This window comes from Salvia splendens, unplaced genomic scaffold (genome assembly GCF_004379255.2).
Source record: "Salvia splendens isolate huo1 unplaced genomic scaffold, SspV2 ctg342, whole genome shotgun sequence".
NCBI lineage: Eukaryota > Viridiplantae > Streptophyta > Magnoliopsida > Lamiales > Lamiaceae > Salvia > Salvia splendens.
The window spans coordinates 1-17730 of record NW_024598985.1 but is presented as its reverse complement, the minus strand read 5'-3'; the positions used below and the strand labels follow the sequence as shown (position 1 = coordinate 17730).

At 35.8% G+C, this 17730-nt stretch overlaps 1 protein-coding gene and 4 pseudogenes across 1 annotated transcript; 3 read left to right on the top strand and 2 right to left on the bottom strand.

Annotated features, from left to right (window-relative positions):
* Positions 1 to 58: 58 nt before the first annotated feature.
* LOC121789808 (obg-like ATPase 1) lies at positions 59 to 1131 on the top strand (the record flags this gene model as incomplete). Its single annotated transcript, XM_042188170.1, has 4 exons — positions 59 to 174; positions 499 to 591; positions 746 to 796; positions 880 to 1131. Coding segments are annotated over 4 exons (359 nt in total), but the record flags the coding sequence as incomplete, so codon positions are not given.
* Positions 1132 to 2458: 1327 nt separating this feature from the next.
* On the bottom strand, positions 2459 to 4396 carry LOC121789809 (annotated as a pseudogene).
* Positions 4397 to 5930: 1534 nt separating this feature from the next.
* Positions 5931 to 8300, top strand: LOC121789805 (annotated as a pseudogene).
* Positions 8301 to 9462: 1162 nt separating this feature from the next.
* On the top strand, positions 9463 to 10120 carry LOC121789806 (annotated as a pseudogene).
* A 5766-nt stretch (positions 10121 to 15886) lies between these two features.
* On the bottom strand, positions 15887 to 17369 carry LOC121789807 (annotated as a pseudogene).
* Between the last annotated feature and the right edge of the window lie 361 nt (positions 17370 to 17730).

Genomic DNA, 17730 nt, shown 5'->3' with positions numbered 1-17730 from the left:
ACTTCCTGACTAGATATTGGATGTTGTTTTTAGTATTTAATTGGGTTGTATGGTGAAGTCGATAAGGCTGAATTTGAAATTATTTTCTTATGTTACAGTGCTCTTCCAAAGATCATAAAGACTGGATTCGCAGCCATTAATCTTATTTACTTTTTCACTGCCGGACCAGATGAGGTATTTTTAATTTTTTTAAAATTGTCAACATACTGTATTTTCCGCCTCTATAAAGTTAACATTTTTTCTGAACGATTAATAGCAACTACAGAAAGTAACATTGTTCTTATAAACCCTGTTTTACTATTAACTTCTCTCAGATTTTGAATTAATGTAAAAAATACTCTAGTTAACCTATCATAATTACTCCAATAGAAGTTAAAGTTTGTGCTAACTAGCCATATTTGCCTCCGTGATACACTTAGAAGCTCTTCAGGTTATGTATCCGTTTATTGTTCTTTAGCTCTGACAATATTGACAATGTGTCCAACTGCTCTCTTGCAGGTAAAGTGCTGGCAAATCCGTCGTCAGACTAAAGCTCCTCAAGCTGCAGGAGCAATTCATACTGATTTTGAGCGAGGTTTCATATGTGCTGAGGTAGTTTTCCCTCTTTATTTTTTACTTTTTGTTTGGCTCTATTGTTTGTGATAGTTAGCAGATATTAAGGAGTTTCTGTAATGTTTATGAAAGAAATTGTTTTCTTAACTCGGGGAACTCGTTTGCTTACGCTGAATCCTGTCTTGTGTTTTAGGTTATGAAATTTGAAGATCTTAAGGAACTTGGAAGTGAATCAGCAGTGAAGGTAGAGTATTTAATTATGTGGCCGATGATAACTCCTTTTGGTGCCATTATTCTGGAAATTTATGCTACTTATCTCTTGTGCAGGCTTCTGGGAAGTACCGGCAGGAAGGGAAGACGTATGTTGTCCAGGACGGGGACATTATTTTTTTCAAGTTCAATGTCTCCGGTGGTGGGAAGAAGTGAGGTTTTCCATCCCTTTTTTCATTGCCAATTCTAGAGGTTGAGAAATGAATACTACTATAATTGTAAGTTATAATCATGCTTTGGGTGGTTCATGAGCATTGTACAAATTTCGTGATCTTGATTAGAAGTACGGAATATCACTCTGTTGTACTAGTTTTGCTTCTCGATCCCCAACTGCTATCTTTTGTGATTGCCTATAAATTCCAGTCATAAATGGTTGGATAATTGAAATCCGAAATGTACCATCAACTTTCGAGGTTGGCGTCAATCTTTATTGTCTGGTTTGTGGGCTCTTGCAATTTAAACATTGTAACGTTGGAAATAGTAGTCGATACACAAACATCAAATTGCTCCTTACTAAGTTGTTTCGAAGGAGTAGGCCGAACAAATTAAGACATCATTGGATGGAGCACACCATCGTGATGCTGTGGTTCAGTTCAGTAGAAAAATAACAAGAAGATGTTAGGATGCAACATTGATGAAATCCATTTGTTCTATCTTGATGCACCTAACTTCTTATCTCTAATTGAATTGGCTAACTATTGAAATGTTCTTTTGTCAAAAAAGCACGAGTTTGTGGTCGACTTCACTTCTCCACTCGCTTTCTTTTCAGCATAAACCAATATCAAGATTCGTTTTTTTAGCTTTACATTATTCTCATCTTATCCTAATCCTATCTGCTGTTGTCTTAGCTCATTTCAATATTCAAGTTTGTTTGGTTTTTCTTTCTATTTGTTCATAAATCGTTCATTTTTTAGTCTAGTTTTGTAGTAATTGTGTACTAAGATTTATTAACCCATAAGGTCATACGATTATTGAGACAGCGACGATCCAACTGTACACATGCAAGCAATCAGTTACCTTTGTTACGGTCATACGTGTCGCATACAAACTTTTAAATAAGTAACTGTAATAATTGTAATTTATGTCCCAGTTTTGAATTTTTTGTTGAAGTAAATTAGTAAATCATTAGAGGTGATTCTTCAATTGTCAATTTTTAATTATTATAAAGTCAAATTCCCGAGTTGCGACTCAATTACTCAGCCAATTCACTAACTTTGGACTCAATCGCCTAAAAAACAGGATAACCAAAATCGTTGTTCACTAAGTAAGTTTTATTTACTCCCTCTTTCCAATTAAATTGAGTCATAACTTTTGGGTACAGAGATTGAGAAATTGTATTCAAAAGTATAAAAGAAAAATAAAGTAGAAAAGATAATGAAGAGTACAATTTAAAAGAATGATCAGATGCTTCATTTTTAGTTGAAAAGAAAATGACTCAATTTAATTGGGACATCAAAAAGAAATACGATGCAACTTAGTTGGGATGGAGGGAGTACAATTTTAAATCCCACACTATCATAACTAAAAATAATCAAATTCATCTTCGAATGTTTGCAATTATGATAAATAAAAACAGTTAAAACATTCATTTTTCTTAAGCAGTAAATATATATCATTATAAACAAGGGGACCAAAATAACAAGGCACCATATATTCTGAAAGGTTAAGCAGTGAAAGTTTTATGACACAGTCACACTCCAATGAAAACCTAATTACATCCATCCATGGTTTCTCTCAGTCAACCACCATGCTAGAGGAAGAAAAAAAAGAAGAAAATAAGCATACACTAACAACAAAGATTCTCTTGTTTTCACTCTAACATACGAGTATCAGCTTCAACGAGTCTGCAAGATTCATCATCAACACTTTCTACTGCCTCAACCTCTGCAGCAGATTTATCTTCTACAATAGAATCATTGACATTACTCACATCTGTCATCTTAATCCTTTCATCTCCACTTTGTGAACTCTCTTCCTCTCTAATTTGTTGTACTGTTTCAAATCCACCACCAACGTCACCTTCGACACCTTCCCCAACCTCAGGCTCAGACCTATCTTGTTCATCATTCTCCCCCGTTGAGTGCGTATTGCTCTCTCCCTCATTTCCAGACTCATTCTCAACAACCTCCTCATCTACTCGGCCTCCTCGCCTTTCTAGCAACAACAACCTCCGCCTCATATCCCCCAGCTCCCCCTCCATCAAGAACAGCCTCTCCTTGAGATTCAAGTTCTCTTCCTCCAATTGTGCAATATGAGTATCCTGATCATCAACCCGATTTTCCAATATATTGTGATACTCTATCCCACCAGCATTGCCACTATTTGGATTGTAGATCATCTCAAACCTACTCAAATCATGATCCAATCTCCTCTCAACCTCGACATGCTCCTCCACGTCGCTCTCACTTGTCCCCCTCATCTTCCTCCCATCTTCATGCCGAGCGATCTCAGCCTGATCAACCCCTTCATCGAGCCATAACCATCCACTCCCCACTCTTCCTTAGCCATGTTCCCCAACACCTCAGTGGAAGGGGACAAGATTGGGGTCGGCAACACAGAGGGGGTCACTGGAAATGGAGAAACCACCGGCGCTATCCCCCCACTTTTCTTCGCTCTAATCAGAAAGGAAGTGGTATTCCTAGGTGCATATGGGGCAGACCTCTCACCATTACCACCTACATTCATATTTATATTCATGTTCTTGTTAAACTTCTTTTTAGGGAAAGTTTTCCTTGCCCTCAATCGATTCTGATGCTGCAACTCATTCAATGTTGGAGGGTTGTAGTTCCTAAAATTCAAATTCGCACCACCGCCACCGATACCACCGGAGCCAACTACTTGCTGCTGACGCTGCTCCATCCTCGGTTTATTTACCCTTTTGCCCTTCCAATTGTTCCTGGGACCTAACGAATTATTGAAGGCCGCACGCGGAGGTTTCATGGCGTCGGAGCTCAAATTAGGGTTTTGAAACTGCTGCTGCGGTCCCCACATTCCGTAGCTCCGATTCATCGGAGCCATTTGAGGCTGGAAATTAACAGAATAAGCTCGTTTTGAAACTACTGGAAAAAATTCCAAGGGTTTACTCTGGTTGAATTTGTTTACCTGGGAATTCATTTGACTCGGATTCATCAGACTCGGATTCATATTCATCAGCTGCTGCTGGTTCATCATTGCTCCTTGGTCGTTCATTTCAGTCGAGATCGATTCAACTTTTACGCACAAAATTACTGGAAAATCGAGAAGAGATAATGAAAAATCTAATTAAAAGCTACAATCTGGATCGAATTAATAGATCTGTTACAGAAGTTGTGCAATCCCCACAAAAAAAAAGCACTAAGAAGAAAAAAAATGGAAAATTGGAAACCCTAGAACAGAGGAATAACTACAGCTTGAAGATTTTTCAGAGATTTTTGTGTTTGTGCGGATCGAGATTCAATAACAAATTTCGTAGAGATGATTATCGATTAAACGTATTCCACACACATCAATCTCGAACTAGTATATCTCCGTAGAAATTTCAACCCTCACGTTTATTAAATCTGGGAATATTTGTGCGCAGAGTTTTTATGCCTGCAGGTATATATTGAGGTTGGGAATACAGCCAACGGCTGAAGATCTATCTGCTTGAATTATTCAACGGCTCTAATTAGCTGTTGGAGGATAATATGTCGGTTTAGTCATCTCAAATTCAAAATAAATTAATTAACTGAATAATTATTCTTTTTTATATTATTTCTGTAACGCATATAAGAAATATAAGTACATATAAAATTTAAACCATGACTCCATCTTTCTGCTATTTCAACAAAATCGTATATGCGTTGTTTAACCATCTCCAATATTACATTAAAATCTAAAATGAAATAGGTAATTAGCTTTAATGATATTTAAAAATTAATCGTATTTTTATTTTTGAATAAAAATATCTATTACACTAAACCAGAACCATAATCTTTTTCAAATTTTGAGTAAAAAAAGTACTAATACGAGTATAATTTTTTTTTTTAATTTTGCATTTAGTTTAAACGATTAAAGTAAAATCTTAGTATTTGATATGACACTAAAATAAATTTAAATTTAGTGTAAATAGTTAGAAATATTCTTAAAGTTTGAATAAGGTCTTCCAAAATATTGAACCAAGGATTTCGTTAAGGTCTTTCCAAAATATTGAACCAAGGATTATCCAACATAATATATGCAAGAAAATACTCTAACCAACTTTAATCATGCATCAAACAAGATCCCACACCGAACTTCGTAATTGCATTACATAAAAGGAATAATTACATTCTAAGAAAAATTCATACATATATCCATCAATTTCGTCCAAACAAAAATAAAAAATAAAATCGATCAATACTATCGCTTAATATATATCGACTTGAGATCAATAATTTTCTTTATTTAATCTACATATAAAATTAGTGACAACATCACATAGACGCAATTTATATAGCCATTTCCAGACATTTAATTCAGGTGACAATTTCATTGTTATCATAAGATATATGGAATTGGAATCTATGAGATTTGCAAATAAACATATGGGCCTAAGTGATTTTTAGTGGGCCTATACTTTTCAAAATGGCCCGAACGGACGTCGAGCTGGCCCAGTAGTTTCAATGAATTTGAATTAATTTTGAGAAATTATTAATTCTTAATTTGAAATTAAATTACTACATAAGAATTAAATGATTTTTCAGTTCAGATAAGTCTCTTATTACGTGGGTCAAATTTCTTTGGCTGTAGGTACAGACATATTAAAAGCATATAGTATACAGTTGATTGAAGTGACACAAACCACTACCTATAAAAGTGAATATTAAACAATAAATTAGAATCTGGTCTAACTTGTCCACATATTGATAAAGTAGATATTTGTAATAAAATCATGTTTTTGCAAGAATTTACGGATCATTTCATAAACAATTTATCACTGCATTACCATAAACTTCTTGATATCATTTCATCAAAATATTTCGCTAAAATAACATCTAAAGTAAAAGTCCCAAAACATCCTCGCATTGAAGAATACTTATAGAATATTCATGTCATATGTATTTCAAAAAGAAGCAAAAGAGATTTGTCAAGAATGACCCTACCACAAAAGGTATAGAAAATGTTATGAAGGCAAAGCCCCACATCTTTTATTTAAATCAAATTCCACAAACATTATACTTTTACCAAAAGGAAATTCTCAAGGCCTACATACGTCGATGATGCATAACCCCTTTGTTTTTGTTTAAATAATCCTAGTATTTCATATTTTCATATGTATGTGGGCATTAAGAAAAAAGGCAACCAAGCAAGAAAATGTCAGCTAATACTGCTATGTTGATAACCATATTGCTACTCTCACAACTTCACAAAGCAGCAGCAGCAGCCGGTTACTGCCACGAGAAATGCGGAGAAACGGAGATCCCCTATCCGTTTGGCATGAAGGAGGGGTGCTACCTCGATGCAGCATTCAAAGTCATGTGCAACTCTAGCTTCCCTGGGCTGGGAGGTGGAGGACATCAATGTCTCCAACCACAGCCTGCGACGCAAGGACTACAATGTCCAAACATTTAAAGCTATATCACACGACTATATAAACCGGTCTCTTCACTTGGCGCCTGAGGCTGGCCAGTATATGATACGACACTCGCAAAACAAGTTCATCATCAAGGCATGCCACGTTCCTGCATACCTTGATCTCACTCTAGGAGTGTGCGCGTCTGCCTGCAACAAACGACAATACGCCTGTGGCGCCTCCAACTTGCCAGGGCCTCAATTGCTGCCAAATGGATCTGCTAAAAGATATATAAGAAATTGCAGTCTGTATGTTCTTGGATTGGGAAATTCGACAGATGGATGTGGCTTCTTCACCTTCATCGACTCGTATTCCCTTTCCATGCACCTTAACTTCTCCGAATGCAGCAAAAAGTACACTGTGCCACTAGTCTATGAATGCGAGTTGGGAACAAGAGCTGCAAAGAGGGAAACATTTGCGGCGATAATAGTAGGTGCATCAACTCTACTACCCACACAGGATACAAATGCATATGCACGGGAGGTTTCCAAGGCAACCCTTATCTCCGCGATGGATGCAAAGGTAACAACACACCATTTTTTTTTCTTTCTATCAAATAAACATTCATTACTCATTCAAACTCTACAGACATAGACGAGTGCAAGGAATCCAAACGACACAGGTGCTTGAAGAACAGTCGACGCATCAACACAGAAGGAAGTTACTATTGCTTACCAAATCGTAGACATATGCTAGCGCTGATCATTCCGTTGGGTAAGTATTTTTTGCTTACAACGAACTTGCTTAATAACTTTTCATTTTCCACACTCAATCAAACAGGAATTGGCCTTGCTGTTGGCGTTCTGATTCTAATTGGTATTAGTCTCTGGATGCGACGAAAGCTGGAAATGATCAGTGACAGAAAGAAGAAACAAAGATTCTTCAAGAGAAACAGAGGGCTACTGCTGCAACAACAGGTATCCTCGAGTTTACAAGAGCCTACACTTTTTAAAATCGAAGGCCACGGATAAGTTGAGCGAAAACCGTGTTTTAGGGAAAGGAGGGATAGGCACAGCGGACAAAGGAATGTTATCGGATGGGAGAATAGTTAGGGTAAAGAAAGCAAACATAAGCAACGACAGTCAAATTGGGCAGTTTGTGAACGAGGTGTGCATCCTGTCTCAGATATGCCACATGCACATAGTCAAACTGTTTGGTTGCTGTTTGGAGTTCGAATCTCCATTGCTAGTGTACGAATACGTATCCAACGGAACCCTCTCTCATCATATCCACGACGACCCTGATCCTGACTCCAAACTCTCCTGGGAGAATCGCCTGCGCATAGTTGCAGAGGTTGCAGGGGCGCTCGCGTACCTCCATTCCTGCGCCTCAACGGCCATATTCCACTGGGACATCAAGTCCAACAACATCTTACTAGACGAGAACTACAGGGCTGTTGTGTCCGACTTTGGGCTATCGCGGTTTGTCCCCCTTGACAGGACTCATTTGACAACATTTGTTGGGGGCACGTTCGGGTACTTGGATCCAGAGTACTTCCAGTCTGGCCAGTTAAACGAGAAGAGTGGCGCTTATGCATTTGGGGTTGTGGTAGCCGAAATCCTAACAGGACGGAAGGCGGTTTCTTCTGCGAGGGACGACATAGGACTGGCGAACCACTTCCGTTCAGCGGTGAAGCAGGGCCTACTATCTGAGATACTGGAGCCTGTCGTGGCTGAAGGTGGCCACGGAGACCAACTTCTTGCACTTGCCTAACTGGCCAAACGACGATGTATCAAAGCAAATTCTCGAAAGAGGCCAAGTATGAAGGAAGTGGCAGCGGAGCTTAACCATCTAAGAAACATGAAAGAGCTTAACAAGCGAGACGACGAGCACTGCGAGGCAGGGGATTCTCAAACCATCTCGGAATGAACCATTCCTAGTCATAATACTAGGGATGCCAATAAAACCCGAAACCAATGTGGCTGGTGACAAATCCTGCATAACATTTACAAACCAAACATGTGCCGTCCTTGCAAGCTACCAATCAACGCTATCTGTCATATTTAATTCATATATTTTGGACTAATTTAAGTCATTACAATTTGTACTGTAATCATCGATCTTGTATGATTAGCTATTTTGTAAATTGGTAGATCAATCTATATATTGATTTAAGTCCAAATATGATACTATAATTAATCTATTTCTTCATACTTTGTGAGGGAATAAATACTTACTATAGATCGGAGTATAGTTGTTACTCTTCACTTATTTCGTATTTTTATTTATAAATTACGATACAATATAACATATTATTATGAGTTTAAATCATTTAACTGATTGGTAATATGTAACCATAGCTAGGACTATCAAGTATCAATAATACTCTGCAAGAATAGTCAAGCAAAGTAAATTGGATAACATTTTTCTTCTTTTTTTGTCGTTTTCGAATTTCTTTAGAATTTTTTTTGATTTTTTATTGAAACGATACAACTCAGAAAACAGGATTCATAAAGCTGAACATTGAGATAATTGCTGGTTTTTGCCGTCTTCCATTTCGACAATCAAGCGTGTTGAAAAGGTAAAATATTACTAGTAATTAATACAATTAGATGAATGCAGGCGCTATGTAATGAGGAATTTGTTTTCAGAAGAAAAATTTAACTGATAATCCATATCAACAGTCGGCCTAAGCCTGATATTTTGGAACATGTACATGTTTCTGAGTAATTTTTAAGTGGCTCTGTTGTGTAATACAGGAACCATAAAAAGCTAATTAAAATGAAAATTATGTAATACAGGGACAAAAATTATGTGTACTATGTATCCTATTTGACTAAAACGAAAATAATTAAATGCTAAAATGATTATAAATCTTTTTGGCATATACAATAAGAGCAAGGCACTACAAAATGGACAAGATTATTTTATATGCAATTAATTTTGTTTGACGATGTCAATGAGGTAGTCGAAGCTTTGCATCAATATTGTTCCTAAGTTACCTTGCAGGCCTTCTGATTTGAGTATGATCTCATCTTATCTTAAGAATACCTTGTCTCCATCACATTTCCCACCTCCAAAAGGCAATACTTTTATCAACTTTGTATGAAAATAAGTAAAAAATAAATATGGCCTCCAATTTTATTGTTCTCGGATTGCTCATTGCAACATTTTCATTCGCCATAGCATCTGATTCGAGCCCTCTTCAACATTTCTTCGTTGCTGATCTAACTGGCCCCGGTACGACAATATAATAAAATTCTCATCGTTAAATTAAAATTTTAGTATAGTAGTAGTAGTAGTATTATTATTTATTAATTGTGTGTTTCGTTCTCATATTTGTGCAGTGCTGGTTAATGGGTTTGCATGTAAAGATCCGAAGCTCGTAGTAGCGGATGACTTCTACATGGGCGGGCTCAACATTCCGGGGAACACCGCGAATCCTGTCGGATCAAAGGTGACTCCGGCCAATGTGGCTCAGATTCCAGGGCTCAACACACTTGGAATTTCCATGGCACGCATAGACTTTGCCTGATGGGGAGTTAACCCTCCCCACACTCACCCTCGAGCAACTGAGTACTGACAGTGCTCGAGGGAACCCTAGAGGTGGGGTTCGTAACCTCCAATGCTGATAACCGACTCATCACAAAAGTACTTCAAAATCTGGGCGTTATTACCATTGCAAACGCTGTTTTCGGGTCCAAGCCGGATATTGCCAATGATCTTCTTGCAAAGTCCTTCCAAACAGATACTAACACCATTGATTTTATACAATCCAAGTTTTAGATTATGGTCTCTAGTGTATTATTGATTTCTTCTAAGTCAATTGTTTAATGCCCAAACTTGTCATAATCAAAATATTCAAATGTTTGTATGAATCGAAATGATTAGGCATGGAATACTATATATTTAGGCCTCCAAATTTAATCCGCGGGTTTCGGGTATACCCGACCCCGACCCAATACCCAAAATCTGAAATTATGGGTTCGGGTACGGGTTTGAGTAGTTAATGTTAGAATTTTTCGGGTTTAGGGTACCCGGCTAATACCCGATTAATTATGTATTTGAGATAAATATTTTATTTAGTATAGGGCAGGCCCGTAGGGTAAATCTAGGGTAAATTTATTTAATCTCTTTTATGTTTCAATTTATGCCAAAAATTTTCTTTATTTTAAAATTAAGTGTGTCTATTTGACTATTTGTTTAATGTCTATTTTATATATATTAGAAATTTAGAGAAGCTAAAACATTAGAAATTTAGAATTAAAGTTTAGACTTTTAATAATAGTCAATAAATAGTAGTATTGTGTTATTTTTAATAATTTCTATTCTCATCACAATATAATTTATATAATAATAAAATTTGAAATATAATAACTTCGGGTTTATGGGTACCGATTAGTTGGGTTTGGGTACCCGCATCGGGTATTAGAGTACCCGAATTCACATACGGGTCGGGTATTGGATATGATATTTTTTAGATTTCAGGTTCAGGTATCAGAATTTTCTGGTTTTGGTACCCACAGGCTATGCGGCACGGATACGGATACGCGTATCAGTATCCGAAGGATACGGATACGCGGATACGGCTCTTTCCCAAACAACCGATACGCGGATACGTTTTAACTATTTTTTTATTAATAATAATAGTGCATAATAAATTACAAAATAGATATTCTAATGTTATTATACAAATAAAAATAATAAAATTACAAAATATTAAAAGCTAAAGTCAATTTCTTTTATGGTCGATTACACCACATCGATTTTTTGGTTATACTTATCCATATTACCAATAATATTGATCAAAATATTTATTATAGTTACAAAATTAGACAAAGTTAATGGAGTAATAAATTGGCCCAAAAAATGAGCCCCAAATATACTCCTTTCCATCGTGACTACTTCTTGCCCAATTCATTCTCCCATTTCCAATTTTCTTCAATCCCTAGTTGAGGCAATAGCGGCGCCTCCCCTTTCTTCTTCTTCTTCTTCTTCTTCTTCTTCTTCTTCTTCTCTTCTTCATATCCGATTAACTGTCAATTTTGTTCCAAATCGGATTGAAGTTCGTAAATTGAAAGTTGCGAAGTTCTTCGACAGAGATGGACGTTGATTTCGAAGAGGAGAACCTCATATCTTTGCAGATAGAGGAGGATGAAGGCCCAATACGGCCCAGCTCGCGGATACGCCGAAGGATACGTATCGAATCTGAGGTTTCCCGGCCCAATACGGCCCAGCTCGCGGATACGCCCAGGATACGTATCGACGGTGTATCCGTCGCGTATCGGTATCGGATACGTATCCGATACGTGATACGGCAACAGGGTGGCGTATCGGTGTTATATAGCCCACAGGTACCCGAATTTATAGGCCTATATATATTCAGATACTATTATCTGGGAAATGGTTAATTAATGCTTATTAAATCCTAGCTTTTGATCCTTTAAAACTATTTTAAAAATATTTTGCTATCGAGTCTCATGAATTGTGAATTTGAGATGTCAAATAATGTTAATATATCAGAGTTCTTTTTTTTAAAAAATTAACTGTTATTGTTAATATATCAGAGTTCAATAGTGATGGATATTGATAGATATGCACGAGAGATAACAATCACTTCGGTCAAATTCTTGTCAATCTCATAACCTTTGAAATTGGAATATTAAATCACGAAGTTTCATTTTTTTTCATTTATTCCGTTCATGAACCAATCGACGTCTTTTAGTAAATCACATCATTGTAAACATATTCAACTGACGACATTTTATGCATGTTTATAATACTATTACCACCATTCAACTTGATTTTTCCAAAGATATTTTACACTCACAATACCAATATAACTACTACTAGGATTCAACATTTACGGAGAATGAAAAAAATTGTCGATATTGGTTGAACAATGATAGGGGAATGCAATTTGCAAGTCATGGTTGAATTTATTTATTAAAAATAAATGTGTTATCACAACACACATAGAGTACAATTTGAGTATAGACCCAAAAAATAGTACTTACTACAAAAGTAATACTTTTATCAAAGTTACTTATATCATACTTTTTGATAAACTTTATACAACATTAACCATTGATTCACAAATACAATCATCATTGTTACAAATAATAAGATGCAAATTTTCACAGGAACCAATTCTCTTACTCATATACAATAAATTAACTGAATACCTTGAAATGTAATGTTGCATGCATGGCTTGACACTACAAAAAAAACTATGTTTACCGAGCACCGAAGTGCTAGGAAATATAGCACTTTCCAGCACTTTTCCGAGCACACATGGTGCTAGGCATATGCTTCCTCGGAATTGTTTCCGAGCACATTTCGAGCACAACACTCACATTCGCGTGCTCAGAGAAAGTGGTCAACGACAATATGCAAAGTTCCTAGCACCACCAAGTGCTCGGAATATTTCCTAGCACAAGTGGGTGCTAGGAAGGTTTCAAATCAGCCATGATATATACCGAGCATATAGGTGCTCGAAATTCTGCCATTATTTTCACATTCATTATTTTTTATATTTTTTTATTATTTCAATTTTATTTTAATTTTTTCAGACTTGCTAGTATTTAAATATAGGAATAAAGTAAACAAGTTAAAATGATATTAAATTAACAAAAATTGTTTTACAATTCATTTGAATACAAAATGCTTGAATATATATATAGTTCACCTAATTTTTCACTCTTCATTTGTTCTATAAACAACTCCCTTTGCTTATCAGACTCTTCGTATACTCTTTTCAGTTTCCCCTTTGCAGCTTTTTATTCATCTCCATCCTCATCTCATTCCTTATCTCGATCTTCATCTCACTCTTTATTTGGTCGCGAGCTTCTTGAAGTCGTTGCTTGAAGAGCTCCTCGAGCCACTGTGCTCCATCTCATGTGAATCCCACGTAATGAATCGTATTCATTTTTTCACATAAGGCGCCTGAAAAAAGAATCGCGTGTAAATCCCAATTAGAAATTCTCAGATTCCTTAAAATGAAACCAATAAGCTGGTTTGAAACTAAAGCCATAAATGAGCTTTGATATGCTCAACAAGATTCACAAAAATGTCGTAAACCAAGATATAAGGAGTGTGACCAGAACAACATATGTGGACTGTAAGAACACTCGAGCATCATCAGCCCTAAACTAAGAAGAGTTGCTCGATTACGTTAACATTACCTCTCAGGTCATGTTTGGTTGTCAGGATTCTGTTTGGGAAAGTAATCTTATTCCTTAAATTTTAAATTCTTGTGTTTGTTTCGGTTTTTAATCAAATTGGGAAAGTAATCAAAATCCTAAAACAAGGAAATTAGTACAACTTTCTTGGATTCTAAATCCTAACTTTTCTTAGGTATTCTTTTTCCAGTTTTTAGGATTCTTACATATTTAATGCAATATAGTATATTATTATTATTATTATTATTATTATTATTATTATTTATTACAATGTTTTAAAAATAATTTAAAAGTATAAACCATACCTAGTTTCAGGATAATAAATAACTATAATTCAAATTATCATAATTATAACTATATTATTAATATTTAATATTTAATTTTATTATTATTTAATAATAATAATTTATTTAAATAATTAAAAATGATTATAATTATATAATAATAAATTAGTATTAACAATAAAATTGTAGTAAATTTTAAATTAAAAATTTAGTAAATATAATAATAATAATCTTATTTATTATTATATTATTATATATTATGATGTATAATCCATATTTAAACTATCCATCGTAATAATAAATATAATAATATAATTATTATCATTTGTAATTAATAATTTATTAAATAATATGTATTATTATTTTTATAAATAAAAAATGATAAGTATATTTTTAGTTTAGTGTTTAAATCAAATATAAATTTTAAAATCTTGATATTTTCCAAACACGGGAAAGTAAAGTTATTAGGAATCATATTCCCGGGATTCATTTTCGCAGGAATCATTTTCCTTGCCAACTTTACTTTCCCGCCAACCAAACATGGCCTGATCAGTATTTAGTGTTCAGAAAAATACTCTTCTCACACCTTTGGGAATGTTCAAGGACGTCATAATTCAGCAGGAACAGAGAAAACCAACGTGAGGAAAAACGAGATTAAAGAATCAGAAAACAAGGACATCTACTCAAACTGATCATCCATTCCAAGCACACATACCAGTAATATTCTCGTCTCTGAGAACATCTACGAGCAATTCAGGACCTGTCCAAATGCATAATTCATGCCATTACAAACCATTTGAAGCAGATACATCAATCAAACCATCAAATGCAGCATATCTACATAATGCAGAAGTTTCTTAAAGCTCATTAGCTAAAGCAACCTAACTAACTTCACAGAATTTGGCTCGTTAGCTTGTGAGAAAGTTTCGTAAGTAAGAAAACAGAAAAAATGTGAACAAACAATCTGGAATCCTAAATTGTTCATATAAGTATAAGGAATATCCAATTAAGCATAAATTAGTAAACCAATTCGAGAGAAACTAATCAGCTAGTTAAATTGCTAAATACAGAGATCATGATTATGTATAGTAGATTCAAAGTGATAACCTAATCTGCCAGTTAAATGGCTAAATACAGAGATCATGATTATGTATAGTAGATTCAAAGTGATAACCTAATCTGCTCGTTAAATTGCTAAATACAGAGATCATGATTATGCATAGTAGATTCAAAGTGATAACCTAATCTGCAGTGTATAAATCCAATTGGAGCAGGAAATCAACAATTACACATAATGAATTGATGAATTTTACCATTGAGTACTATGAGGTCAAGGGTATCGGCATCAAAGCCTTGTTCGAAGTAGTTCTCGTAGAAATGGCCAGGCGCGTCGACGTGAGTATCGGCGTGGAGCGGAAAATTCAGCTCAGAGAAATTGAAGTTGGAGCCTTTGTAAATAAGATATGGTCTGTGGCGCGAAGCCGTGAAACATCAACTTCAATTAACTAACCTGCAGGTGTGCAGCCGATGAGAGGTGGCGGCGAATCGGAGAGAGAGCGGCGGTGAAGCGGAGAGGGGCGGTGGAAGTTTTAGCGCAGAGAGAGACGAAGGGCGGAGGTTTTTAGCGGCTAATTAGATGAAATTGAAAAAAAAGATATGTGAAATATCTACGTATTTCCGAGCACCACTTACATGTGCTTGGAAACATTGGTGTAAAAGATAATTCATTCATTCATGTATAAATTTAATTTAAAATTAATTTGTTTAAATTATCCTCGGAAATTGGAGAGAAAATGGAAGAAGTAAAATGATAAGTGAGATCAAGGTTTGGAAAGAATATCCTCGTTTTCCGAGCACTTTGCAAGTGCTAGGAAATATTTCCGAGCACAATCAATTCTGTTGTAGTTCATTAGATTTTAAATTTCTCGTTGTAATCTGTAAATATATAACAGATCTATTTCTTGTGAGGTTGATTGTCTCACAACCCTGAGGAATAAAAGAGGTTTAGTTAATTAGACAATGAAATCATGATCTAATGTTGCATTAAATTAAATGTTGACAATAAATAGAAGAACAAGGTATTTTCGCTAATGATAGGGCGCTTCCAACTTTTCAATAACGGAACTATCAACCTCCAGCGCTCTATCAAGAACATCAGCATCAATTCTCGGGCTCGATCCAAACATGGCGTTCGCTGCTATGACGACACCCGGATTCTGGCTGTTGAGAAACGCCATGGTAATGGCGTTTCCTGACCCAACATTTTGTTGGAAGTGAAACAACCAAAGGAAATACGAAAACATCGCCCTTCTCCAGCACTTTTGAAATGAGCTTGTTTTCGGGGCTTGATGTGACAAATCCACTAGTACGGTTCCCTCGAGGACCACGAGGATCTCCGAGGCTCGAGGATGGCGGTGGGGTGGCACCACCCCACTTATGGCATAGTCGACCCGGACGGTCGACATGCCCAAGGTGTTAAGGCCCGGAATCTCGTTCACGGTCGGCCGGTTCACCGAAACACCTAAGTAATTAGATGTGTTTCCGACAATGTTGAGGCCTTTGAATAGGAAATGATCAACAGTTACTTGTTTAGGGTTTAGGCAAGGAAAGCCATTCACTCTCACTGCATAAAGAAAATATGTAGTAAATTAAAAAATGATATATATGAGTATGATAAATAAAAATATATGGAAAGTTTTTAATTACTCGATCTTTTGTTTAACCAACTGAATATGTAAGAGCGTGGGAATATTACTCAAGATAATTTCCTACCCATACTCCTAATAACTATATAGCCAATCCTCAGATTTTGACGATTTTATATTTGGTTGGGCCAAATCAAATAAAATGTTCTTACCGTTCCATTAAGAATATCACTTTGTTGAAAGACATGTAATTTTAAATGAGTTGTTGAATGTAATAATTGAGTAAAGAGAAAATAATAAAGTAAAGAAACATTAAATCTTTTAATAAGAAGATAGAAGAGAGAAATTTTATTTTAATATGGAAATAAAATATCTCAATTGTGACAAACTAAAAATAAAAGACCATCATTTTTGAATGAGCCGAGAGAAAGAAAGATGGACATATTGGATCGAAGTATTCAATAGTATTAAAAACTTTTTATAAAACTATGTTTGATAACGTACTACTATAGTTTAGTAAAGTTCAATCTAAACCGCCAGACTTGTACGTCTTGATCAGAGAAGAATCAAGAGAAAAATAAGTTTGGGAATCTCAAAATAAACAAAAAGGGAAGGACACAACCATATATGGTTGAGGGACTTAAGCCCTTGCCACACAACTTTTTTTTTATTGTTATTTTTTACAAAGTTGTAATAAAACTAACTTTAGCCCATACTAATATGACGTAGAGGATGATCAATTGTCAGAAATTGGAGGATTAGAAGGGGCTGTGAAAATTCCGACACTAAATTAGAGTAGAAGATCCGACTAACCGATGCTATTGAAGTCCGCAACACAAAAATCTTGTAGAGGGCTTGGTTCATGCCCTAGAACCAGGCTTGGCCAAATTATAGCTACAAAACTTAGGGTTAGTATTAAATTCATCTTCTCTAAAATCTGTTACTACTATAAAAGAGAGGGTAATGCTCTATGGAAAAAAAGAAGGCGAGTACATAAAAATGTGTATTTTGTTAGGTGAAATATATAGGTATTGAGACAGCTAGTGAGGCCATTGATTACTACAGTACAGAAGACATGAGTCACAATATAACGGACCTCTTCTGTCTAATATAAAAAGTACTCCTAGTAATTTACAAGACAATGTGTGAACTGTCTAAGAGCATCCACTACGCGGCGCGCCGGCGTCCCGCGACCTGTCCCGGAGAGACGGGTCCGTCGCGCGATGCGTTGCAGCGCGCCGACCCGTCTCGCGTCCCGTGTCTCCGAGACAAGCGACGGGCGTCTC